Source organism: Doryrhamphus excisus, chromosome 11, assembly GCF_030265055.1.
Source record: "Doryrhamphus excisus isolate RoL2022-K1 chromosome 11, RoL_Dexc_1.0, whole genome shotgun sequence".
NCBI classification, from domain to species: Eukaryota; Metazoa; Chordata; class Actinopteri; order Syngnathiformes; family Syngnathidae; genus Doryrhamphus; species Doryrhamphus excisus.
Window position 1 is genome coordinate 15,083,650 of NC_080476.1, and position 26,604 is coordinate 15,110,253.

The window sequence follows — 26,604 nt, forward strand, 5'->3', positions numbered from 1 at the left end:
CGGGGGTCAGGTGTCGATGGGGGGAATTTTCTCTTCAAATTTCTGCGAGTTTGGCACATTTGTTAGCGTCTTTATTCATCCTTGAACGATATTGTTGCAAGCAACTTATATAGTGGTTTGTACAGATTATATAATATACAGGTTCTCAATACCATACAGGGGAACCTTGGTTAGCGTACGCCCCGGATATTGTGTGTTTTGGTCAAAGACCTTGCATCGTTTTGTTATTGATACTTTGTGTGAGTCCAACTGTGTTCTTAATGTATTTGTATCTCAAAAAATACTTGCCTATTAGCTTGCTACTGCAATATTACAGGTTCTCAATACTTCAAATTTTTTTGTCTGTCCCCTACGGTGAGGCATCACGGAAAATAATTGAAAACCACTGGCTTTGAGTACAGGGGAACCTTGGTTAGCGTACACCCCGGATATCGTTTGTTTTGGTCAAAGACCTTGCATCGTTTTCTTATTGTGTGTGTCCAACTGTGTTCTTAATGTATTTGTATCACAAAAAAATACTTGCCTATTAGCATGCTACCGCAATATTACGGGTTCTCAATACCATTTCGATGTTAATGTCTGTCCTCTGGGATGAGGTATGACGGAAAATAATTGAAAACCACTGGCTTTGAGTACAGGGGAACCTTGGTTAGCGTACGCCTCGGACATTGTGTGTTTTGGTCAAAGACCTTGCATCGTTTTGTTATTATGTGAGTCCAACTGTGTTCTTAATGTATTTGTATCACAAAAAAATACTTGCCTATTAGCTTGTTACCGCTATATTACAGGTGTTCAATACCATTTCGATGTTTATGACGGAAAATAATTGAAAACCACTGCCTTTGAGTACAGGGGAACCTTGGTTAGCGTACGCCCCGGATATCGTGTGTTTTGGTCAAAGACCTTGCATCGTTTTGTTATTGTGTGAGTCCAACTGTGTTCTTAATGTATTTGTATCACACAAAATATTTGCCTATTAGCTTGCTACCGCAATATTATGGGTTCTCAATACCATTTCGATGTTTATGTCTGTCCCCTGGGGTGAGGCATGATGGAAAATAATTGAAAACCACTGCCTTTGAGTACAGGGGAACCTTGGTTAGCGTACGCCCCGGATATTGTGTGTTTTGGTCAAAGACCTTGCATCGTTTTGTTATTGTGTGAGTCCAACTGTGTTCTTAATGTATTTGTATCACAAAAAATATTTGCCTATTAGCTTGCTACCGCATGGAAACAGGAACCGGAAATCAGTGCGATTCACTTCAATCGATTTATGTCTTCCATAAAAAGGTAAACGTGTCATTAAATGTTCATTTATGTTAATATATATTTGGAATAGTTTTCTGTATGTAAAACTCTAATCGTAAAACTATACTATTTTTGTTCATGTTTTTAGGTGTCTGGGATGGGTTAATTTGATTAACATGAATTCTTGATTTGGTTAGAGTACGTTTCCTTCCTAATGACGCTCACTAAGGTTCCGTTGTGCACTGGTATGTATCAAAGTGTATGTTTTTATTCCACGCCCCCATTCGGTTCTTATTACTTGCCTAAATTGACCCCCGTTGTAATCTAGGGCCTTTCCAACAAAACATTTTAAACTTTGTATCCCTTTTAACCGCACGTCAGCTGAGTTCATTATTTTCTCAGCTAATCTTTGATGTTACTCCAAGACCTTCATTTTTGAATGATCGGCAAATCCAAACGCAAGAGCTGTTCTTCATTTTCCGTGATTGATGTCGGGTTCTAAATCTGATCTAATTGCCTTTAATGCCATTTTAAGTCTTGTCAAAATATGTGACCCATCACCCTCATCCATGCGACTACTCCAAGAACAGCAATGGTCATCTGTTTTTCATCGACTCTTCCACTCACTTTTTCCGTCTTTCAGGCACAATTCCCTGTCTTGTTTTTTTTTTTTTTTTTCTCCCCCCAGCCATCTTGTTGTCTCTGTTGTGCACGCGTTGTAGCTGCATGTGATTATGAGCGATTAGAAAAGCTACATCGGGACACAATTTGTCAGAGCCTAACAGCCCATTCTGTTGTGAAGGGTTAACATTCTGTTTGCGTTACAGTGCATTCAAACTGTAATTAAAACAACATTACATTCCCCATCTGCCAGTCTTCCATAATCATCTTTAATTGCTGTAATTACACTATATTTACATGTGCAAAATAGTTGTAATTTAGCAAATTGCACTGTACACACTGAACATTTAATCAGTGGTGCTGTAGTGGGATGAAGTGATCAGTGTTTTGATTTCGGCAGTAAGCTGGTTCTGACAACCTAAGTGGGCCCTCCGCCTGAGGTCTTGCAGAGGTTAGAAACACGAGCCGTGGGAGAAGTATTGCCGCGGTGCTCTGATTGCAGCTTGTGCGGATAATTATAAGAATGACCTCGTCTGTGAAGCCAGAAAAAAGGGCACTAGTGTTTTTTTTTTTTTGTTTTTTTTTTTAGATGGCTTTAGTAGTACATGTGTTCAAACACGCTTCTAGCCTCACTCGCTTGCATGAGTGACATCAAACATAATCTTTAGTTGTTTTTTTTATTATTGTAAATGTGTTTTTGCCACTCACAAGACAGCGCGGTACCTAGAAATTAACCCTGCAGCTGTCAAAACAGTTGCTCCTGCAAACCGAACAACACTCGGCTCTGTCTGCATGTTTGCCTCTAGATTAATGGAATTAGTCAGGGATTATTCCCAAAGAGGCAATTTGTCAAGTTTTAGCTTTATATTAGCATCTGTTAGAAGATAACCTGACTTTCTGGAAACACATTTTGCTGTCTCTTCACTTATTCTAATATTCTAACATATTTATATTGATATAATGGAAGTATCCATTGACGTACACGCTTGATGTCATTCAGAATTCACGGGCCCGCAAAGTCGTAGGATTTTGGTAATAATTTATTGGTTGTACTTTTTTTCAACAGTTTTGTCACCAATCATTTTTTTATTCATTTATTTTCTACCGCTTATCCTCATGAGGGTCACGGGGGGTCCTGGGGCCTTGGTGTCTTCGGGCGAGAGGCAGGGTACACCCTGGACAGGTGGCCAGCCAATCACAGGGCACATATGGACAACCATTCACACTACACATAGGTGTTAATTAATGTTAGCATGCTAACATACTAATGTTAGCATGCTAACATTAATATGTTAGCATGCTAACATACTAATGTTAGCATGCTAACATTAATATGTTAGCACTGCTAGCATGCTAACATTAGTATGTTAGCATTGCTAGCATGCTAACATTAGTATGTTAGCATTGCTAGCATGCGAACATTAGTATGTTAGCATTGCTAGCATGCTAACATTAGTATGCTAGCATTGCTAGCATGCTAACGTTAGCATGCCAGCATTTTTTGCTATTTTCATGGAGAGTCACAAAAATAAACACCACTATCATGCTAGGCATTAGCATGTCAGCATTGCGAGCATGCTAATATTAACATAGTAGCATTTTTTGCCGTTTTTACAGGTAAGCATTACTATGCTAGGTACTAGCATGCTCATGTTAGCATTGCTAACATTAATTTTCTACCGCTTATCCTCACGAGGGTCACGGGGGGTCCTGGAGCCTATTCCAGCTGTCTTCGGGCGAGAGGCGGGGTACACCCTGGACTGGTAGCCAGCCAATCACAGGGCACATATAGACAAACCATCATTCACACTACACATAGGTGTTAGCATGCTAACATTAGTATGTTGGCATTGCTAGCATGCTAACATTAGCATGGCAGCATTTTTTTGCTATTTTTATGGGGAGGCACGTATATAAACACCATGCTAGGCATTAGCATGTCAGCATTGTGAGCATGCTAATATTAACATAGTAGCATTTTTTTACCATTTTTACTGGTAGGCATTATTATGCTAGGTGCTAGCATGCTCACATTAGCATTGCTAACATTAATTTTCTACTGCTTATCCTCACAAGGGTCGCTGGGGTGCTGGAGCCTATCCCAGCTGTCTTCGGGCGAGAGGCGGGGTACAGCCAATCACAGGGCACATATAGACAAACAACCATTCACACTCACATTCATACCTATGGACAATTTGGAGTCGCTAATTAACCTAGCATGTTTTTGGAATGTGGGAGGAAACCGGAGTACCCAGAGAAAACCCACGCAACCGGAATTAGGCTTGGAAAAAACGGGTATTAGATCTGGCTTCAAGTGGAAGACTTTAAGTACCTCGGAAGGGAGGGGGGGTCTTGTTCATGAGTGAGAGAAGGATGGATCGGGTTAATTTACCAATCGCTCAACATTCCTACCATCGCCTTACGGTCATGAGCTTTGGGGAGCGACCAAAAGGACAAGATCGCAGGTACAAGCGGCCAAAATCTGTATCGCCCTTAGGATCTCTTGGTTCTCCCTTAGAGAGAAAGTCAGGAGCATCAGTGGCATCCGGCGTCTGGTTAAGTTGCCTCCGAGACGCCGTTAAGGGAACGTCCAACCGGGTGGAGACCTTGGGGGAAGACTCAGTCACGCTGAAGAGACTCACCTTCAGCCAGCCTGGGGAAACTTCAGAATTTGTCCGGTTCCCCGGAAGTCTGGGTTTCCTGTCTTACGCTACTGCCCCACGACCCAACCTCGGATAGGCGGAAGAAGATGAACCCAAGTGCAATGAAAAACCTTGGGTGTGTTTATGTTTTGACAAAAGGTTAATGAATTGTCCTTCCCATTTTTGCGATTTTTCGGTGTGACACGCGGGGTTGCATCTGTTCCGCTCGATAAAGCAAGACCTCTGCGGCTCTTAGTTAGAGATGTTTTAAAGGAGAGTTGAAGTAGCTGGCGGCTAGCACGCTGCAAAATGATGTTCTAAGATGGACACTGCACCAAATCCTCATTAGCTGACACGCAGTTTCTCTTAATTAGTTTCCATTCAGTGTAATTAGCATGGATGAGGCTAATCATTTGATGTGAAAGCAATCTAACGCTTGGGAGACAACGTCCTTGGCCTCACTTTGATGTCAGGTTCACAGACATTTGTCTTCAGGTGCCGTATCTTCTTATATGCTTTATATTTTCGGAATAATAGAACATGAATCATTGGTTTTATAAAGCAAAAAATCTCACGTCTCACTCATGGTATTCACATCGTAATTCAGTGGAGCTCTGCACATTCACAATTTAATTGTAATGGTAATGGTTTTATTTCATTTGAACATGCTTCAGGTTGCAATTGAATGCATCACAAAATCAGTTCACAGTTCGACATGTCCAAAAGGAGTAGGAAGAAGCAAAGCTTATTAAATCCTACCCCTCCATCTGGTACTTTTACAATCAGTAACTGTTACATTTGTTCACTTCCTGCTTTCCTAATGTAGTTTTATTTATTTTTAATTAAATTTTTTTTTAATTTTTATTTTATTTTTGTCACATACCGAGGTACAAGGTGAATTAGCAGATTTAGAATTTAGAATTAGCAGATTACTTCCTGCTTCTCAAGATCGATACCGATACCGTATTATTTTTTAAAATGTAGATTTACTGTAGTTTGTGGTAAGAACAATTTGTCCTTACCAAACAACACAACAAAGTTCATGAAAACACAGATCACGTTAGCACTCGGGTCATCTCTGGCAGACAATTTTGTACTTTTGAAATGCCACAGTGGTAGGAACAAGCCCCGGGTCTCTGTGACGCTAGCATTTCAGTTAGCTGGTAAAGTTTGATGTGTTCAAGCATTGGCAAAATGTCTTCGTACAGAACACCGAGAACATACGTATGATCGACGCCATGTTTGTTTACAAAGCGCAACACCGAGGTTATGTTTTTGCCGGCGTTTGTTTGTTTGTTTGGATGACACCTTCAGGAATTGTCGTAAATTGGATATGGAAGAATGAATTACATTTTGTGGGTGATCCGGATCACCGGATCAAGGATTTTTATTTTTTTTTACATTCGGTGATAGGACCATTTTTAGCATTTGTGCGTACAACTCCACAAAAAATGGTCGGAACACTTAGGAATAAAATACAGATTTTCCAACAGCGTCTTCAAAATATCAAAGACTGATCCGTAACATGTCTTATTACTATTTTGGTGTCAATCACAAAATTTGGGTGGGCGATCGAGTATGGCGTTTGGGTTTTACTGACACCTAGTGACCAGGGTAGAATACTACATTCACAATTTCAATGTGTCTTCTTAATGCTTGGATGTTGATTTTAGTAGTTGAAAATGTTTCGGATTTTTGCCGTTTTTTTGGTGGTACCGGAAAAAAACGAAAAACGGGATCTATTCCACCTTGAATCTTAGAAATAAGAGTTTTTATAGTCTTTTGAGCTTTTGTCAGTGAAATTAAGATGGTCACCATAAAGACTAAAAAGTAAAAAAATTCTGATTTTGGTTTGAATTCTTTGCCTTGAAAATCGCCTCGATCCGTCCCACAGGTTTGCAGTCCATCATCGGTAAAAGCTCTCAACTCCACCGCTTTCCCAAGATGTGTTTTTATTTTCGAAGGTCATGCAACTTTATTTATGCAAACTCTTTCACAATAGGATTGCGGATCATACAGACGATGCCCTAACTCCTTTACGGTGTCTGGTTACACAGGATATGAGCCTTTTTATTTGATTTTCTGTCCGTGCAGACTTGACTTTTCTGTGTCTTTATTGATACGAAATCCTGTGAATGATCTGCTTAGATTTGAAAAGCGTTTTCGCTCACTGCAAAATGTCCTCGCGCCTAATCTTTTGGCTGCAGACAAAAGGACACGAGCTTTGGCCGAGGCTTTAAAGTTTGATTTTCCCCAGAGCGCCGGCGGCATACGTTCCCCTCATTCGCCCCCTCGTAGCAGTAGATTCTTGTCTGATCTAAAACAGAACTCTGTTTATCCCCTTCCACTCACTGTTATTATGACAGTGATTATTGAAGACAGCGAGGATTGCAATAGACCCAGAGTAAATTAGATGTGTCTAGAGCAAACAGTATTCCTGGCATTTCAACATCTTTCTGACAGTCTCTGTTTCTTATTATTTCTTGTCTAATATGCTTTTGCTCTCCCTCAGGCGAGGTCTTTTTTTTTTTTTTTTGTCAGACGGACTGTTTGGCACGAACTGTTGCCATATGCCGAAATGTCGAAATGCCAAAAAAAATATATTCAGAGCAGCTCTTTTCTTACGCCAAGTATTTGGCCATCTGCTTAAGTCTTTAACTAGTTGCACCCAGGGACTTTGTCAAACTTGAACTATGGAGTCAAATAGTTTTCTTCAGCTCCCAAATCAAGCTGGGCAGTTGCATCGACGGTTCAAACGTTCAGAGTGTATTTTTATCCGAGAAAAAATAATATTCCGAGGTCTACAGATTTTGATACGTGCGAACCAGCAGGTGGCACCAAACGTCTTCTCAACAAAGTGAGAGCTTTTCTTCCTGACACACACACACAGTAGTGAACTGGAGATGCAGTCCATTTGAAAAATGTCAATAGGCTGGCAACTGAACAGTTGAGGTTGTTTTAGTACAGGATGTATCGACTATCATTTAGATCAGACCTAGATCCATCTCTAAGGCAGACTTAGTCGCTTCTGGTCTTGGAGCAAACATCATCTAGTCCGTTTTAACGGCCCAAGAACTAACTGTATGTTTTTAAATACGAATAATGCTATTGGCATAAGTTACAACAGCCTCCCCAAAAATTGATAATTATGACAAAATGTGTGTTTTTTTTTTTAAGGGGTCCAGAATTAGTGGCTGCACACTTGCTACGGTTGACCAGGGTTCAATTCCACCCTCAGCCATCTTTGTGTGGAGTTTGTCCGACAGTGGCAAAAGGTTCTCCTCGCATTCCGTGTGGAAGTGGTAATTAATTTTATTTTTTTTAGCTTCTTAAGTTTAGAGGAGGCTGCACGGTTGTCGAGTGGTTAGCGCACAGACCTCACAGCTTGGAGACCAGAGTTCAATTCCACCTCGGCCATCTTTGTGTGGAGTTTGTCCGACAGTGGAAAAAGGTTCTCCTCTCATTCCGTGTGGAAGTGGTAATTTTTTTTTAACTTCTTAAGTTTAGAGGAGGCTGCATGGCGGACAAGTGGTTAGCGTGCAGATCTCACAGCTAGTAGACCAGGGTTCAATTCCACCCTCGGCCGTCTTTGTGTGGAGTTTGTCCCACAGTGGAAAAAGGTTCTCCTCTCATTCCGTGTGGAAGTGGTAGTTCATTTTTTTTAGCTTCTTAAGTTTAGAGGAGGCTGCACGGCGGTCAAGTGGTTAGCTAGGAGACCAGGGTTCAAATCCACCCTCGGCCATCTCTGTGTGGAGTTTGCATGTTCTCCCCGTGCATGCGTGGGTTTCCTCCCACATTCCAGAAAAAAGCATGCTAGGTTAATTAGCGACTCCAAATTGTCCATAGGTATGAATGTGAGTGTGAATGGTTGTTTGTCTATATGTGCCCTGTGATTGGCTGGCGACCAGTCCAGGGTGTACCCCGCCTCTTGCCCCAAGACAGCTGGGATAGGCTCCAACAACCCCCGCAAAAGCGGTAGAAAATGAATGAATGAATCATATAAGGCCTACATTCAAGGATGGGGGCAGTCTTTAACTGCGGGAGTTCTGACCTCAGAAGGTTTGTTGCAATACACAATACCTTTTGCGGATGGAGGATTTTAAAAAGGGAGAATGAAAAATGTGCTGCTCATCAACCATAGCGGAAGAGATAGCGTTTCCATGGGGGTGGGGGGGTTCATTATGCGGCACATAGGACACCATTATTAGCCCCATTACACACAGTGACAGGCGCACATTCATCCTCCTATACCTGCTTTTTAAAGCCACACATCAAAATTGAGGACTGCAGCGAGCCTTGTCTAAGAAGGTCATTTTATACCGGGCTTCTATTTGTCACAATTATTTCATAATCACAGGTCGCAAGGAGGTTTTTTTTTTACTTGGCTAAATTCTACACCGAACATAAATTTAAAATAAAATAAAATAAAATAAAATAAAATAAAATAAAATAAAATAAAATAAAATAAAATAAAATAAAATAAAATAAAATAAAATAAAATAAAATAAAATAAAATAAAATAAAATAAAATAAAATAAAATAAAATTCATAATGAACTTGTCGTAGCGAATGTCGTAGCTCTACCGCAGGAACATTCGAAAGTTGGCAACCATGCACAAATCTACCATCACTATGAATATTGCAGACCCTTTAAAATTAAAATAAAATAAAATAAAATAAAATAAATTTCCATTCATAATGAACTTCAACAACAGATACAGGAAGGCTCTACCGCAGGATCGAAAAAAATTATTTTACATTCATAATGCAAATAAACAAACAAAAAAATAAATAAAATAAAACAAAAAATAAAATAAAATAAAATTAATTTCGATTCATAATGCAAATAAAGTAACAAGAAAATAAATTAAATAAAATTAAATGAATTTCCATTCATAATGAACTTGTCGTAGCGAATTCTGGCCCTAGCTCTTCTTGTTTCATGAACATCAACAACAGATGCAGGAAGGCTCTGCAAATAAACAAACAAAAATAAATAAATAAAATAAAATAAAATGAATTTCCATTCATAATGCAAATAAACAAAAAAATAAATAAAATAAAACAAACTAAAAAAATTAAATAAAATTAAATTAAATGAATTTCCATTCATAATAAACCAGCGAATTCTGGCCGCAGCTCATCTTGTTTTATAAACATCAACAACAGATGCAGGAAGGCTCTACCACAGGAACAATCGAATGAACCAATTTCTTCCACATTCCGCTTGTAATGCAGACGTCACGGTGGCGTCGGGTTTGTGCACTGACCGGTAATATGTGTGCTGTGCCGTATAATTACGCCGCTTTTATGACAATGTCCTATTTGGCGAACCTCACCGGTGGAACGAGACATCTGAGAGCCTTCGTGCTTCCTCTCTGCCCTTGCTTTATCCAAAAGGCCCTTGAATGCATAATAGAGTCCCTTTTTTTCCCAAACAGGGATAATGGACGGTGGAGGGGTTCTCTTTGGCAGACTATTGCCGCTTCCCTACTCTTGAGAAACCAATACTCGGCCTATCTGCTGATATATGACACTAATACACTGGCTGACTGGAGCCCTAAACGAAAAGAGGGATTGTTTTGACTTCAGACCGGCCATAGGATCTATGACTCACAGGTACCGCGCTGTCTGGCCCCCGAGACCGCTCTAATTGCTTTACATCTGTACAAAGGTTTCTTGTAATCGGGCCTTCTCCCTCCATTTGTCTTGCTTTCAGTCTTCTTGTGAAGGCCTTAATTGGTCTTAGTGGGGCTTTTTTTCCAGTTAGCTCCCTGGCCCGAGATGGAGGAGGACTTAACCTCAGGGAGCAGTTGCCGTTGGTGTAAGCTGGTGGTTGGGAAGCTGCAGACGAGAGGAAGTCGATACTTCTTTTTTACCTTTAACGCTTTAATTAATGTTCTTCTGACAAGCGGTCTTTGTTCGTAGATTCACGTGGGAACGACACATGAGAATCGGGACTTTGGCTTTGTCAGAAAGCTCGAGTGACCTTTTCGTGGGAAGTTCTATTTTTGTTACTACTACATGTTGTCAGAATCAGAATCAGAACCAGAATGCTCTTTTCATTGTCTTTCATGTCATTTTACATATAGTAGAATGAAATTGCAGCAGCTCCATTTTCAGTGCAAGACAGTATGGCAGTACAAAATATAGAAATTAGAAGAATAAATAAAGAATAAATATTAGAATAAATATAAGAATAAATAACGAAGTGGCTGCACGGTGGTCGAGTGGTTAGACCACACAGCTAGGAGACCCGAGTTCAATCCCACCCTATAATAATCGCTCCCTCTCTGTGTACATTTTTCAGAAATTGATTGAGAAATGATTGCTGTTTCATGGTAAACTATGGTCTATAATTAGTAATACAAGTGATACAGTATGTAGTATTCAGCAACGGCATGTCCAGCAGTGAAAAAAGGTTCTCCTCGCATTCCATGTGGAAGTGGTAGTTTTTTTGTTTTGTTTTTTTTTTAGCTTCTTAAGTTTAGAGGAGGCTGCACGGCGGTCGAGTGGTTAGCGTGCAGACAGGTCACAGGTAGGAGACCCGAGTTCAATGCCATCTTTGTGTGAAGTTTGCATGTTCTCCGGGTACTCCGGTTTCCTCCCACATTCCAAAAACACGCTAGGTTAATTGGCGACTCCAAATTGTCCATAGGTATGAATGTGAGTGTGAATGGTTGTTTGTCTATATGTGCCCTGTGATTGGCTGGCCACCAGTCCAGGGTGTACCCCGCCTCTCGCCCGAAAACAGTTGAGATAGGCTCCAGCACCCCCCGCGACCCTCGTGAGGAGAAGTGGTAGAAAATAAATGAATGAATGAACATTAGTAGAGCCCTCTAGACATGAACTAACACCCCTATAGTCAACTTTACACTCATATTCCCCAATATAGTAGACATAATGAGAGTAAGGGCTGCACGGCGGTCAAGTGGTTAGCGCGCAGATCTCACAGCTAGGAGACCCAAGTTCAATCCCACCCTCGGCCATCTCTGTGTGGAGTTTGCATGTTCTCCCCATGCATGCGTGGGTTTTCTCCGGGTACTCCGGTTTCCTCCCACATTCCAAAAAACATGCTAGGCTAATTAGCGACTCCAAATTGTCCATAGGTATGAATGTGAGTGTGAATGGTTGTTTGTCTAAAGTGACTATGGGGGTGTTATTTCAAATTTAGAGGGCTCTAATGCTTGAAATGTATTTGTAAGCGGGTTTTCTCAATTTTTTAGTCAGGAACAAATATTTCCCTGAAACTTAGCTATGTTATTTTGCTGATTACTAAACCTTTTTTTTTTCCCTGATGAAAGACGGGGGCTGCACGGCGGTCTAGTGGTTGGTGCGCAGACCTCACAGCTAGGTGACCCGAGTTCAATCCCACCCTCAGTTTGCATGTTCTCCCAGTGCATGCGTGGGTTTTCTCCGGGTACTCCGGTTTCCTCCCACATTCCAAAAACATGCTAGGTTAATTAGCCACTCCAGATTGTCTCCAAAAGGTATGAATGTGAGTGTGAATGGTTGTTTGTCTATATGTGCCCTGTGATTGGCTGGCCACCAGTCCAGGGTGTACCCCGCCTCTCGCCCGAAGACAGCTGGGATAGGCTCCAGCACCCCCCGCGACCCTCATGAGGATAAGTAGTAGAAAATGAATGAATGAGGAGTCAATTAAAGTTAAATTGTGGCGCTGTTCTGTGTTCAGCTCGCTGTCGGGTTCGACACCACTCTGCTCCCCTTGCATTTCCTGCTGACTGACTGATCTGGAGCTGCCCTGCCAAGGCTTAAATAACAGCTGTAAGCGTCCAGCTGCTCCCTGCCACGCTCCACTTCTCCCCAGATGGCCCTGAGACGTTCCAGCAGCCCTCCAGAGAAGTGTTCATGAGGAATGTGTTATGGAGTGACTCTCGGAAACACCAGGGAGCATCCCTCACCACACCATCGCCACCCTCCTGCTTCTCTAACCTTCAGGCCAAGAGCTCAATTCCAGCAAGCTCATTTGCCAATTCACCAATGGGATGCACAGATGGTGGTGTCCACAGCACAAGCTGGCGTGATCAGGGCCTGGCGGGAGTGTGAGTGGGGGGGGGTCCTGGAGAGAGTACATGCCATGGCTGGCCTGGGATGCCACTGATACCCCCTAGGAGAAGTACTCGTTGGTCCTCAGCAGATGACCAACAGAAGTCTGGCAAGATCTGCTCCACTCAGTTCAAAGATGCTGGAGTGTTAGGTTCCCAGAGTGGGGTACCGTAGATTGAAACATTAAAAACGGCTACACTACGTATTTACGCAATGCACCCGAACGCCTCATGTGAACAGCCACAGCAAGCAAAGTGTTGACGTTGTGCATATAGTGTTGTTTTTTTTCCCCCATTGATTATGAAAGGGCTGCACGGTGGTCGAGTGGTTAGCGCGCAGACCTCACAGCTAGGAGACCAGGGTTCAATTTCCACCCTCGGCCATCTTTTTGTGGAGTTTGTCCGAAAGTGGAAAAAGGTTCTCCTCTCATTCCGTGTGGAAGTGGTAATTATTTTTTTTTAGCTTCTTAAGTTTAGAGGAGGCTGCACGGCGTTCGAGTGGTTAGCACGCAGACCTTGCAGCTAGGAGACCAGGGTTCAATTCCACCCTCGGACATCTTTGTGTGGAGTTTGTCCAACAGTGGCAAAAGGTTCTCCTCACATTCCGTGTGGAAGTGGTAATTATTATTTTGTTTTAGCTTCTTAAGTTTAGAGGAGGCTGCACGGTGGTCGAGTGGGTAGCGTGCAGGCCTCACAGCTAGGAGACCAGGGTTCAATTCCACCCTCGGCCATCTTTGTGTGGAGTTTGTCCGACAGTGGAAAAATGTTCTCCTCTCATTCTGTGTGGAAGTGGTAATTACATTTTTTTTAGCTTCTTAAGTTTAGAGGAGGCTGCACGGCGGTCGAGTTGTTAGCACACAGGCCTCACAGCTTGGTGACCCAAGTTCAATTCCACCCTTGGCCATCTTTGTGTGGAGTTTGTCCGACAGTGGAAAAATGTTCTCCTCTCATTCCGTGTGGAAGTGGTAATTTTTTTTTTAGCTTAAGTTTAGAGGAGGCTGCACGGCGGTCGAGTGGTTAGCGTGCAGGCCTCACAGCTAGGAGACCGGGGTTCAATTCCACCCATGGCCATCTTTGTGTGGAGTTTGTCCGACAATGGAAAAAGGTTGTCCTCTCATTCCGTGTGGAAGTGGTAATCGTTTTTTTTAGCTTCTTAAGTTTAGAGGAGGCTGCACGGCGTTCGAGTGGTTAGCGCGCAGGCCTCAAAGCTAGGTGACCCAAGTTCAATTCCACCCTCGGCCATCTCTGTGTGGAATTTGCATGTTCTCCCCGGGTTTTTATGACATACATGAATGACACTTACATGAATTTCGGAAATGGCGGTATCAGTTGTCGGGCTCGTGGATTTCAGGCCGTTACCGCTCTCTAGCATTTAGTATGCCAATTAAACCCAAGCGAGGGGCCAAAGGGCAGTGTCAGTCACCCCACTCGTACGTCTTTCGTTGAGAAACCGTTTCCAGGAGTCTGGTGTCCCTGGATTGCACGATTTTCCCCTTGCCTGGCGTCAACAAGGGTTCTGTGAAGAAGGAGGAGAGGAAGCCGGAGCTGTGAAATGTATAAATAACCCAAACAAACAAGCAAGTACAAAAAGCAGAGTATTTATTAACACCCATGGGATATACGAAAGGAGGCGAGCGCAGGAAATCATTAGCACGGGAGTCAAACTACGCTCGTTTGATCTCACTGATGGTGCAGCAAATATAATTTAGTGTGCTGCGAGTAATTTGTTTTAGCACTTAGCAAGGGCTCCTTTTAATTTTTGCATCACTCTTTCAAAATAAATATTTTTACTTAGTACAAAGCAGATCTTTGTACGCCTCGCAGCTCAAAGACCAGCCCCCGACAGGAACTAATGTTTATTCATATTTGCTTGTTTGCCTGTGTTCTAGACAGCGACAGGGGTGTGTGGAGTACGCTTCTATTTGAATAGTGTCGTATAATGAGGAGACTCAGATGTACGCTATGACAACCAGCAAAGGAGGGAAAATAATAAAGTCATTTTTTTTTCCGGGGGTGTTTTTGCAGCAATAGCTAATTTGAATTTTTGTTTGTGTCTCACCTTATTGCCTCAATTTGACGAATGTCGTCGACTACACAATCCTTTTCGAAAATCAAGACACTGTTTTCTGGTTAAGTACAATGAATAAGCTATTCTCGGATAACAGCATCAAGAGGTCATTTAAAAGTAGAACTGTCGAAGGATTCCAATCATTTGTAATCAGATTTATGGTTGTTTTTCAAATCAATTAATCGTGATTAATCACCTTTTGCAACTATGTCTGAAATGTGGCCATTTTTACTGTATTATTTACCATTATTACCAGCAATCATTTGTCATCAGATTAATCACCTTTTCAAATTAATTAATCACTATTAATCACTTTTTGCAACTATGTCTGAAATGTGCCCATTTTTACTGTATTATTTACTATTATTACCATTAATATTTGTCATCAGATTAATCGCCTTTTCACATTAATTAATCATGATTAATCACCTTTTGCGACTATGTCTGAAATGTGCCCATTTTTACTGTATTATCTACAATTATTACCATTAGTCATTTGTCATCAGATTAATCACATTTTTCAAATCAATTAATCGTGTTTAATCACCTTGTGCAACTGTCTGAAATGTGCCCATTTTTACTGTATTATTTACCATTATTACCATTAATCATTTGTCATAAGATTAATCGTTTTTTTCTTCAAATACATTAATCATGATTAATCACCTTTTGTTTAAAATGTGCCTATTTTTTTCTGTATTATGTTACCAAACATACGAGATTATGTATATTTGTTAGAGGGTGAAGTTTTTTGTTTCAATAGTTTTACTTTTTAATGTCAACAATGTTACCACATGTAAGTACACGGGGGGGCATCCAGGACCACCATTGAATGGGGGAAATCAGCAACGAATTGATACGGCCATTAAAACATGTATGCTAGCTTGACGTTGACTTCTCTGATGTTGGATCAACATTTGCTATTTTCTATATTCTTGTTTAAGCTTGAAATATACCTTGGGTCTGTATTAAATGTATTTAAAGAATAACACGTATAGGTACTCACCACTAAGGAAGCAATTTAGGCCGGATTGTCTGTTGAAATGGATGGATACACGGGTCATTAGATGGCATTAATATGTGGCGCCTCACCGATCTTAATAGGAATCGTTGCATTGAATTGGCTTTTATTCAGATGCATGAATAATAATTATCATATATATATCCCAAAAGTCATGATCTTGTTTAAGATTTGGAATGTTTGCAAATGCATTTTGGTGTGGTTCTGCCAGCCTGGAATGACAAACAGCATGTGTTCTAATATGAGGGCACCAGGACCCCCCCATACCTCAGCTGCGTCCCTGGCAGAGCCTGCAGGGGTTGTTAGCACTGGCAGCGCCCGTCTTTCTGCATGAGACTTGCAGGCAGATTGTTGGCAAAGCTCGGCTGTTACTCTCTGATGGGTGTCAGCTGGCTGCCAGCCTTACGGCCTTTTTCTCCTCCTCCTCCACCTTGCGCCCCAATCCCATCACGGCCATATCTGGGAGGGGGGGATAGGGGGCTTTATGGGGCGTCATAATGATACGTGGCAAATGTGCGGCAGTGGAGTGATTGTTAACGGCGGCAGCTGTGCAGATAGACTGGATGATGGAAAATCAGTGGGACCTCATTTTGCTTTGCTAGTATGAATATTAATGGCTCGTTTCCAGGCCATGGCTAATGATGAGGAAAATTCCCTAATAAAAACTTGATGTGATGGGCAACGACCCGCGGGGTCACTGGAGATATTCAAAGTTAATAGTGTGTCATCAGGTGTGAGGAGTTAAGTGATTAGAGGCACTGAAACTAATCCTGATGTTTTTTTTTTCTTTTTTCGCTCCCTTAGCCAAAAGCTTGTCTGCAAATGAGCGGGTCTCTTCTCACAAATGATGAGGATCCCTTCCTAATAGTTACCTAATAGGGAATTCATTTCTGTGGAATGAGAAGAGTCCATTTGTTAAAGTCAAATTGGATATTTAATATTGACAGGATGTATTTTGGGGGGGTTTACTATTACCCCAGAAAGATGGAGTACGGTAGATCCCTGGTTTCCTGGTGTTACCCTCCGCAAATCAATGGAACCAGAATACTACATATAAGTTGTGATCGAACATTAGCCACGTTTACATGGGTTTTTCTCTTTCCGAATGACCTTTCCAAAAACAATGGTATCCATGGAAAGGAATATTCCAATCTCTTGTCTACATGCGCCGCTATAATCCAACAGAATAGTCAATGGGACATGCGCAGTAAAACGTAAACATCAACATCATGTGATACCGACTTCCCCGAGTTTTGGATGGATGGATGGATGGATGGGACTGATCCATGAAGATGTTTAGTCTGTGGCAACATCTTCGTTCTGACAGACGTCAGTTCAGTCGTGTGCCGCCACATCTCACGTTTCCTGAAATCTCCCGTCGTACTTTCCTTTTCATTTTGCACGTCTTAAAATACGCCAGCTCATCCTCGATATTAAGTTGATTCAAAAATGCTGCGTCAGCTGTTTTTGTTTTGTATTATTTATGCTGTTGGAATTGTTCTTGAAAAAAATAAATTAATAAAAAAAATAAATTAATAAAAAAATAATAATACATAATAAAAACAATAAATAATTATTAATTAAATAAATAATAAATAATAAAATAAATAATAAAATAAATAATAAAATACAATTTTAACAATTAAAACAATTTAAACAATTTAAACATTTTACATGTTTAATTTGTCACTTTTTTTGGTATGCATATGGAATGGCCTTTATTGTCATTATACAAGATGTACAACGAGATTGGAGAGCTTCTCTTTTCAGTGCAATAGTTAGTAAAAAAAAAAATTATACAAAAAGTATAAGTAAAAAAAAGACAGTTTAACAAGATATATACAATATATCCAAGATATACACATAATATTGCACAGGAGCAGACATGTATTAAAAAAAAGAAAGAAAAAAAAAGGAATTGCTCTTGGAGACGTAGCTGTATATAAATAATAACATCCAGATTTAGACCATGATCTTTCGGAATATTATATACGAAGAATAAACTCCAGAGTATTGAATCCATAGGTCACAGACCATAAAGTTCACATCATTTTATGGAAGGCTTCATATGTGTTCCCTTCTCCCGTGCCGTCCTTCCCTTCAGTTCCAGTTCATCCTCTGCCTGGAATCTGGAGTTTGCGGTCAAATAGAAAATCTTTCGGATAAAGCTTTACATCTGACAGGAAATTGCATTCAGATGTTAGCCCTCCTGCATTCGACTGCTTCGCCGCACGTGGATCAGCCTCCATTATATCAGCCCAGACAAAAGTCTGGTTCTTCCTGCCGAAAAACATTCTTTGCCGCTGAAAGAAGCTTGTTCCGTAGGCGACTGCATCCACACACAAGCTGTTTTCTATTCATTTTCATTTGTCCCCCAGCTTTCTTCTGTCCTTTTATGCTTTTTGTAAGACAGCTTGACATCAAACAGATGCTGTGGAAATTGCATGTTCAATGTCATCGTCGCAGAGCTGAGCTTATTTTAAAGGTCTGAGCCAGTCGACGTGTCGTGTTGCATTTTCTTTAACCGGCTGAACTTTTAAAAAAATGTCAAGTTAATGGATTCTCAAGAAAAGTTTATTTAGCGATCATTCAGAGAGACGACAGCCAAATCGAAAGTTATAGTCGTCCCTCGCTGTGTACGTTTTTCAGGAATTGATTGACAAATGATTGCTGTTTCATGGTAAACTATGGTCTATTATTAGTAAATACAAGTGATACAATATGTAGTATTCAGCCATGGTATGTCCAGCAGTGAAAAAAGGTTCTCCTCGCATTTCGTGTGGAAGTGGTAGTTTGTTTTTTTGTTGTTTTTTTAGCTTCTTAAGTTTAGAGGAGGCTGCACGGTGGTGGTCGAGTGGTTAGCATGCAGACCTCACAGCTCGGAGACCCAAGTTCAATCCCACCCTCGAGTTTACATGTTCTGCCCGTGCATGCGTGGGTTCTCTCCGGGTACTCCAGTTTCCTCCCACATTCCAAAAACAAGCTAGGCTAACTAGCGACTCCAAATTGTCCATAGGTATGAATGTGAGTGTGAATGGTTGTTTGTCTATATATGCCCTGTGATTGGCTGGCCACCAGTCCAGGGTGTACCCCACCTCTCGTCCGAAGACAGCTGGGATAGGCTCCAGCACCCCACGCGACCCTCGTGAGGATACGCGGTAGAAAATGAATGAATGAATACATTCTCCTCCTATTTTGTGTGGAAGTGGTAACTTTTTGGCTTCTTATTTTGTCTTTCCCCACCCTCTGCCATCTCTGTGTGGAGTTTGCATGTTCTCCCCGTGCATGCGTGGGTTTTCTCCGGGTACTCCGGTTTCCTCCCACATTCCAAAAACAAGCTAGGCTAACTAGCGACTCCAAATTGTCCATAGGTATGAATGTGAGTGTGAATGGTTGTTTGTCTATATGTGCCCTGTGATTGGCTGGCCACCAGTCCGGGGTATGCCCCGCCTCTCGTCCGAAGACAGCTGGGATAGGCTCCAGCACTCCCCGCGACCCTCGTGAGGAAAAGCGGTAGAAAATGAATGAATGCACGACTCCCGTCGTAGTTTTTTGCAAGAACTGTCCTTTTCCCCCTCCTGGTCTTCCTGGTCTTCCCGTGACTAATGTTCCACTGCCGCGACCCGGCAGGAGGTCAGGCACGCCACCATATCAAACCTTTTGGAGGGCGACACGTCCAGCTTGGCGATATTGGGTGAAACCGTGCAACCTTCCCACCCCCACCACACCCTCCCCAACCTGCAGCGAGGCGCTCTGGGCTCATCATCAAGGCTTGATTTGCCAACACATTTCCAATGATTAAAATGTAATTAGCACAAGCGAGCACCTCCTCCCCAGCTAATTTCCACACACGCTGTGACAGGCAGGCGGTCGGCGGCACCCAGGCCCCAGCAGCAGATGGAGCAGGATGCAGCGGGAGGGGAGGAAAAAACCATTTTGCCATGTGACTGTTTTCATCCAAAAAGCATCAGGATGCGTTGCTATATCGAGAAGGAGCGGTTGGAAGGAGGCGATGAGGAGTCCTTGACGACGCCATGTCAAATTGGCACCGTTAGCGCTGACCGTGGTAATGGCTGCAATCCCTCATGCTGTTTCTCCAGCTTCCAGGCAAATAACCAAGTTTGCTTTCATCCCTCCTCGAGCGTTTGAGGAATATACTTGCAGCAGCTAACGCTAGGCCAAGCTTGTCATGGAAGTGTTATGGTAATGGTAATGGTTTAATATCATTTGAACATGCATCAGATTACAATTGAATGCATCCCATAATCAGTTCCCAGTTCCACATGTCCAAAAGGAGTAGGAAGAAGCAAAGCTTATTAAATCCTACCCCTCCATGTGGTACTTTTACAATCACTAACCACTACATTTGTTCACTTCCTGCTTTCCTAATATAATGTAAGTTTTTTTTTAAACTTTGTTTTATTAATTTTTCATTTTTTATTATTTTTTTTATTTTTAAAATTTTTAATTTGTTATTGTTTTTTTTTGTTAGTACCAAAGTACGAGGTGATATGACATAATGGGTACCATAGTAACTGTCAATATAGTGATATTATAGTATAGTATAGTGTTATTATTATTATTTTTGAAATGTTTTTAAATTAAAAAATATTTTTTGTTAAAAAAATTTATTAAATGTTTTAATTTATTATTTATTCATGTATTTATTTTTTGTCACGTATGATATGACCATACAATGACATAATGGGTACCATAGTAACTGTCAATATATATGTGATATTATAGTAAAGTATAGTGTTATTATTATTTTTTTATGTTTTTAAATTTGGATTTTTTTTATTTAAAAAAATTGTATTAATTTTTTATTTATTTATTTATTCATTTATTTTTTGTCATGTATGATTTGACCATACAATGACATCATGGGTACCATAGTAACTGTCAATATAGTGATATTACAGTAAAGTATAGTGTTATTATTTTTTTTATGTTTTTAAATTTTGATTTTTTTTTCTACAAAAATTGTATAATTTTTTTAAAATTTATTTATTCATTTATTTTTTTTTGTCCGAGCATATTAGTGTTTTTTTTTACAGCAACACACACAGGCATGAGTCTTATTAAGTTTTATATGGCTTATTTACTGTTGTTATGTGAACTATATTGGGTAATACGACTGTAAAAGTGACTATAGGGGTGTTATTTTCTTGTCTAGAGGGCTCTACTAATGTTAAAAATTTCATTTTTAGTTATTTAGTTTTTTCAAATTTAGTTCTTCTTTTATGATTTGACATATATTGGCCTGTAGTCTGGCTTTGGTTTTCCTAAAATCTGGTCTTTCGTTGGGTTACACGGATACATAGCATTGGGGCATCGATTATTGTGAGCGTAGCAACATTAGCCAGAACGCTGTTGCTCCCGGTACCGGCCCTTAAGTTGTTAACCCCCCCCCCAGCCATACTGCAGGACAGCCTGCCTCAACCTGATAAACAGACCCCATCCTGTGAGCAGACGGATGCTTGGATGAAAGCCATAATTAATTGGAGTCATGGATGGAAAAGCAACATCACCAGAGGCTAATGCTACTCATGGGGGCAACAATGTGCATCCATCAAATGCTTCAAGGAAATCTGCCCAGATATTAAGAATATCTTATTATGTTATTAAGCAGAATAAGTGATTCCCATTATGTACATTCTTAAGTCCTTTTTTGCTGTTTGTATATCTTTATAATGCACAGAATTTTTCCTTCATCAGTAATCAATTGTTAATCATTTTGGAGCATTTTTTATGTCTTCAGTTCAGACATTTTTCTGCCATTAGCTGTGACAGGATAGCTAACGATGCAGGTGATAGCTAAGCTACATCATTTAGCGTTTTGCTCCGAGCCCCCCCCTAATGGTTCCATGCTTTTTAAGAAGTATTCCTCACATATGGGGATGATTTGGGACAAGAATAATTGACTCTTATTCGACTCAATGTAAACAAAACGCATGGCGCACGGACACAATGCAGGGGAATTTGTAAAAGCGTGCAGCCAAAAGCGAGACCCCAATGAGGGCTGCGGGGGCAATCAGAAGTGGTCTGGATTCTCGCCAACATCAACAGCTCTTAAAGATGAATTTAATGTTTGGCGTTCTTGGGTTACTGAAACTAAACTAACACAAGGTCCTTGTTATACAGTATAATACGGGCGTCTGTAAATAGCCGGCCTGGGTGGAATATCACTTTCCTTTGTCGGCCACCCTCCCGGACAAATGGTTACATTTTTGTACATGACTTGCTTCAAGTTAGACCAGTTTCCTACCGTTGGCTGTCAGTGGTTTCAATGGCGCCATTGTTGTGTTTTTATTCACTGCTTTAGCAGATGTTCGTCCGTCCATCGTTTAGACTTAGACCCTCCAGTGTGTCCAAGGGTCTACTTAGGGGCGTCCACCCAATTGGGCATGCACAGAACACCTCACCAGGGAGGCGTCAAGAAGGACTCCATCGCGAAAGAGCAGTGGCTCGACTCCGAGTCCCTAACAGAGCTTGTCACCCAGCCACTCTACCAAGTATTAAATAAATAATACAATAATAATAATAATAATAATAATAATAATAATAATAATAATAATAATAATAATAATAATAATAATAATAATAATAATAATAATAATAATAATAATAATATAAAATAAATAAATATAATAATAAAAATATTTTATAATACAAATATATAATATAAAAGACAATGGGCTATATTTTATAATTTAAAATAAAATATAAAATAATAATAAATCTAAAATAAATAGAAATATAATAATGAAAATATTTTGTAATACAAATATATAATATAATAGACAATAGGGATATATTTTATAATAAAAAATTATAAAATAATAATAAATATAAAATGAATAAATATATCATAAAATATGTTATAATATATATAAATATATAATATAATAAACAATAGGGATATATTTTATAATTTAAAATAAAATATAAAATAATAATAATGTAAAATAAATATAATAATAAAAATATTTTTATAATACAAATATATAATATAATAGACAATAGGGATATATTTTTTAATGTAAAAAAATATGAAATTATAATAAATATAAAATAAATAAATATTATAATAATAAAAAAATATTTTATAATACAAATATTTAATATAATAGACAATAGGGATATATTTTATAATTTAAAAAATATATAAAAGAATAATACATATAAAATAAATATAATCACAAAAATATGTTATAATATATATATAAATATACAATATAATAGACAATAGGGATATATAATTTAAAATAAAATATAAAATAATAACAAATATAAAATAAATATAATAAAACAAAATATTTTATAATACAAATGTATAATATAATTGACAATAAAGGAAGTCTCTTCTATTGTATTGTATTCTATTCTATTCTACTATCTTCATAGCATCATTATTTGTACGAAAGCTTGTCTGTCTGATCATATTTTATGTATTATTATTGTAAAAGTATTTCACTTGTATTAAGTTTTCCCTTTTATTCCATTTTTGTTGCTCTGGGAAATTTGCATACCTCGATCCCCCTCGAGAAAAAAAAAAGGCTATAATGATAGCCATTTACTTTCCTTTCCAGCCTTGTGAGGGCCCGGTTTCGCGGTACCTGTGAAAGCAACAGGCACCGGCGATGAGAAATGAAAGCGAGCAGTTGATTAAATCATCATCAAGTCGCAGCGCCGAAAGTCAATTCTGCTCGCCGTCTACAATGATATCCTTTTATCTTAAAGTAATGAGCTATGGCACTTTTGCATGGGGTAATACGATGAGTTCCATTAGCATGTTCCATTTGCTTCACAAGCAAGGGCAAGTCATTCCAGCTGGCTTCTCTCTTGGCAATCAAAGCCGTCGGCTGCTCAAGCAGCAGAGCAGGAAAAAGAAGGGAGAAGAAAGGGGAACTCGAAACAGAAAAGTTGCTTCCAACTTAATAAAAAGGCTCAGATAATGTTCGTTATTTGAACCCTTTGTACGCCGGTGTTCCCCGTTGTTTTTGTGCGCACCGACGGAGGAGCGACTAATGAGTGCTCGCTCGTGTCATTTGTAGTCGCTTTCTAACAAGCTGACTGGGGGAGCTAACGCTGTGCATCGGATTCCGTCTTGCAGCGCCGTGAGTTCTGTGTGGGTGGCCACGGGAGAAACACCCGTAGCAGATATGACTCTTTTTGTCGCATTGGATGTATATGAATGCATACTTTTTATTGACACTAATTGGATGGAAATATTACATGCAGGAAGTTGAGGATACGCAGCCAGAAATGATACAAACTGAACACGAATTCTCGGGTTAGCTTGCCGTGTTGTGGTGCCTTGCCTCTTTGTGGTTCGAACATTGGTCACTCTTTCATTTTTATTTTTCCCAATTTTTGTGGTGGATTTTGGTGTGTTTAATAATATTAAATATTAAATATTAAATATTAAATATTAAATATTAAATATTAAATATTAAATATTAAATATTAAATATTAAATATTAAATATTAATATAATGTAATTAATAGTGATAATAAAATATTGAATAATTAATATAATATAATATATTAATATAAATTAAAATATAAATATAATAATAATCATTATTGATTATTAATACTAATACATATTAATATTACTTAATTAATATTAATAAAATATTAAATAATTAATAGAATACAATAATATATTAATATAAATTAAATATAATATAATAGTAATCATTATTAATAATTAATAATAATAATATTAAATATTAATATGACTTAATTAATAAGATTAATAAAATATTAAATAATTAATATAGTGTAATAATATATTAATATATTAATAAAATAATGTACTAATTATTGATTACTAATAATTACTACTAATAATAATAATTATTATTATTAGTAGTAGTAGTAGTAGTACGAGTATGATTGAATATGACTTATTAATATTAATATTGTTGTTATTAATAATAGTAATATTGATATGTTGTTATTATTATTATTATTATTATTATTATTATTATCACATGTCATCACAACCAAAACAGACTCAAAAACAGTTTCTTCCCAAAAGCCATCACCACTCTGAAGTTATTATTATTATTATTATTATTATTATTATTATTATTATTATTATTATTATTATTATTATTATTATTATTATTATTATTATTATTATTATTATTATTATTATTATTATTATTATTATCACATGTCATCACAACCAAAACAAACAGACTCAAAAACAGTTTCTTCCCAAAAGCCATCACCACTCTGAACTCACACACTCGGGTCTCCTAGCTGTGAGGTCTGCGCGCTAACCACTCGACCCCCGTGCAGCCTGCAAACGGAAGCGCTTTAGTGGAATAAAAACAGCTTCCTGCAGAATGCAAACTACTTGATTGTTGATTGTTTGCTTTTGGGGCGGGGGGTTCTTACTCCAACCTCCCGTCGAGACGGCTTAGTCGTCCATTTTTGACTCTGTTCTGCACTCTAGCTAGCACTCTAATCAGCAATATAGTGAGTGGAATATCATGCAAATGAATTCATTAGTATGAATCTGTTCATTTTCACATCCCCAATATATCAATATATCTATATATATATCTATATATCTATATATATATATCTATATATATATATATATATAGTTCTATCTATTTTTAGTTCATCTATGTAATGATTGTCCCGATACTTCTTTTTTTTATACTGAATATAAAATTACAGCCCCGTCTGTCATTTGGATGGATGTCGAAATGCTGTGGGCGGTGGAGAGAGGGGCAAGTGAGAGAGAGAAATGATAAGCAAGGGAACGTCTAAGGAGTGTTTGCCCGGTGCGTTTATTGCCTCTGCATAATTTATGAGTCGCTGGAGCTGACCATCATGGCGGCGTGCCGCTGGCTGCCCCGGGAGCCATGTGGGACATGCCTGTAAATTGGAATGCTCTGCTCCTGCTGAGCTCGCACGGCTCCTTGTTAGCATCCAGCTCGAGAAACATAGCAGTCACATGACCGGGCGGCTACCTTTTGAGCTTTGCGGGGCCCCTGATCAGCAAAAAGAAAAAAATGAGATTGAAGCAAAAAAAAAGACAGATAGCCATTAGAGTGTGTGTGGGGGGGGGGGGGCGTCTGTCGCTGACTCCCTGTGCTGTCAATCTTTTGCCCTCCTCTCTTTAATCGACACCCTCCCAGCTTTGCTCCCGGTTCTACACCCCCCCACACACACATGCGTATAATGCCAACCCCTGCCTATATTCCCCCCAGTGCCTTCTTCATTACTGACTTCAGTGCTTCTCTGCACCTCAGCCATATGCACAACTTCGAGGCCGCCACTCACCCAGCGTGACACTAATTAGTTGATAAAGAATTAAGTGGACCTTGAAATTGAAATAGGAAAAAAAAAAAAAAAACGAAATCTAGCCACTTTTTTCATCTCTCCATTTGCAAGGTCCCCTTCCTTCAGGTCCCCGGCATCGAGCACAAATAGCAAAAAAAAAGCTATAGCTAATGTTCCACATTAAGCACTGCATCCTCAGCCATTGTCGTCGAGTTATTGTTTTGAGGTTTTAGTTTAAACTCAACTCATCAAAGAGTCTCTTAGAGAAGACGGATGTGATGCCGTTGAAAACATTGACTCTTTCGGTTGAATATTGTGCGCATCGGATTCAAGTGCCTGCGATCAAAATCAGCTTTGCTTTTCTTTCTCTTGCAGTGTGACACAGAGACCGACCAGGACGACAAGGTAAGTGGGACATTTATGTAATGTAGCATGTAGCATGTAGCATGTTGCGTGTCGTTCAGTCACTTTCTTCAAAGACTGGTTACATGTAATTACAATAAAACATCCTATTAGTAACTTATTAATTAATGATGTGCAAAATCTAAATAAGACTGGTCTGGATGGTCAGGATTTATTGAAGGTTTGGCATATTTAATACATTGTAAGCTAAGATGGTATGCTACA

General features: G+C 39.3%; 1 protein-coding gene across 11 annotated transcripts in view; it reads left to right on the top strand.

Moving 5' to 3' along the window:
- The window catches only part of auts2a (activator of transcription and developmental regulator AUTS2 a), a 356,846-nt gene that overhangs the window by 206,703 nt on the left and 123,539 nt on the right, over positions 1-26,604 (top strand). For all 11 annotated transcript variants that reach the window (XM_058086259.1, XM_058086252.1, XM_058086253.1 and 8 more), the window contains one exon: positions 26,353-26,382. In XM_058086259.1, the coding sequence (XP_057942242.1) occupies positions 26,353-26,382 (30 nt within the window). The remainder of the gene's footprint in view (positions 1-26,352; positions 26,383-26,604) is intronic.